At 42.0% G+C, this 2,130-nt stretch overlaps 1 protein-coding gene across 1 annotated transcript in view; it reads right to left on the bottom strand.

Moving 5' to 3' along the window:
• The window catches only part of RRM1 (ribonucleotide reductase catalytic subunit M1), a 36,087-nt gene that overhangs the window by 10,066 nt on the left and 23,891 nt on the right, over positions 1–2,130 (bottom strand). The window contains 1 exon segment of the mRNA XM_007472276.1: positions 2,049–2,130. This exon segment is cut by the window's right edge and continues 20 nt beyond it. Within this exon segment, the coding sequence (XP_007472338.1) occupies positions 2,049–2,130 (82 nt within the window).

The following is a 2,130-nucleotide window of genomic DNA, read 5'->3' as shown; positions in this document are numbered from 1 at the left end:
AACAGAGTTTGTGGGGTAAGGATGAAGGGGGTGCTTTTTTTTTTTTTTTTTTTTGCAGTACGCGGGCCTCCCACTGTTGTGGCCTCTCCGGCTGCGGAGCACGGGCTCCGGACGCGCAGGCTCAGCGGCCATGGCTCACGGGCCCAGCCGCTCCACGGCATGTGGGATCTTCCCGGACCGGGTCACGAAGCCGTGTCCCCTGCATCGGCAGGCGGACTCTCAACCACTGCGCCACCAGGGAAGCCCAGGAGTGCCATTTTTAAATAGATTTGCCAAGGAAGACCTCACTGAGAATGGGATATATGAAGAAAGAACTGAAGAAGTTAGAAAGCAAGCCACGTGGCTACCTGGGGAGAAGAGCATTTTAACATTCAAAAATCCTGAGACAGGAGTATGCTTGATATGTTTGAGAAACAGCAATAAAATTAGTAGAGCTGGAGCACAGTGAGGAAGGGGGAAAGTAAGAGCAGATGAGGTGGGATACTCAGTTGTGTAGGATCTCACAGGGCATTACAAGGACAGAAATGAGGTACTGATACATGCTACAGCATGGACAACTGACACAAAAGACCAAATATCATATGATTCCATTTATATGGAATACCTACAATAGACAAATCCAGAGACAGAAAACAGGTTAGCGGTGCCAGGGCCTGGGTGAAGAGGGGAACAGGGAGTGACTGCTAAAGGGTACAAGATTTCTTTCTGGGGTGATGAAAATGTTCTGGAACTAGTTATCAGTGATGGTTGCACAACCTTGTGAATATACTAAAAAAACACTGAATTGTATACTTTAGAAGGGTGAAATTTATGGTATGTGGATTATATCTCAATTTAAAAAAAAAGGATGAACGAACTCTGGATGGGCTGGAAAATCAAAGACGAGTATTGTGCAGCGGAATGATATGATCTGATGTTTGTTTTAAGAAGGGTCATTTTATTCTCTATAATATAATCTATCTTGTATAATAGTCATGAGTATATGTCAATTTCCTCCAACTAAATTGTAAGTTTCCAGAGGGCAGGGGATGAGCCACATTCATTTATATCTGAGAGCACTTAGTATAGTGTCTTGCACATGGCTGGTGCTCAATAAACTTTGTTAAATTAAACTGCAACCTTAGCAGTATGTTCAACTCACTCACCACTTTCTTTCTGACTTTTCATTTGTCACTTTTTTTTAGGTCCTAGAATTTGGGATCTGCTCCTTCCTCCGCGTTTTCATAGTTTACATCCAATATCCAAGCTGCCTGTTGTCTGACTAATGCAACAATCTCCTTAAACTAACCTCCAGCCTCTTCTCACACTAAGCCATTCTATAACCAGAAGCAAGAGCCATCCTTCCTATCCTAGGGATGCTATTTTCCTTTCAGAAATCTACAAGGGCTTTCCTGCGTCTGAGACATGCCATCTTTCACATACTATCTCCCTTCCCCCAGTTGCAGCCATCTCTCCATACACCAAACCTTAATGTATTTGCTCCGTCAAAACAAACTTACTTTTACACTCACTGCCCAAAACCTATTCCTGTCTCTGATCTGTCATACAGGCAGTTCTTCCCAAATGGAAAGCTTTTCCATAAATTTGTTTTTAAAATATCCAAATCTATGTCTCATTTCTAGCCTTGCCTCTTCTGTGAATCACCTTAAAGATCTGAGATGAGAACTCTGTCTCACCATTCACTGAAAGGACTCTCTCATGCTTACATACTTTAAACTGAATGAGCACCCTAACACGTTACTGTGTTTGTCCTAACCCTAACCTAAATAACTATATATTGCTATTTTTCTCAAGTAAAGGTTATTACAACAATGTGTGTGAAATAAAAAATTGACAGTCTTTTCTACGTGGCTCAGACTAAAAGATATTTAAGGGCACACATCACACCTCTTCCTTTATCATCTCTATTTTAGTGCCCTTCTGCTTACAGCAAGCTACGAAAACTCCCTTCACCCAACTTAAGGGAAATCATGTGAGGGATTCACAAATAATTCACAAACTCCTAAGATTCTTCTCTCAGTACCTGAGGCAGAAGTTTTTCTACCTACCTCATCTTTGCTGGTATACTCTACTATTTCTGTGCACAGGTTGCTGCATTTGATCGTTCCTAGGTTCTGCTGGTTGCTCTTC

This window comes from Lipotes vexillifer, unplaced genomic scaffold, assembly GCF_000442215.2.
Source record: "Lipotes vexillifer unplaced genomic scaffold, Lipotes_vexillifer_v1.1 scaffold557, whole genome shotgun sequence".
NCBI lineage: Eukaryota > Metazoa > Chordata > Mammalia > Artiodactyla > Lipotidae > Lipotes > Lipotes vexillifer.
Note: the sequence above shows the minus strand (reverse complement) of the source record. Positions and strands in the feature narration are given on the sequence as shown.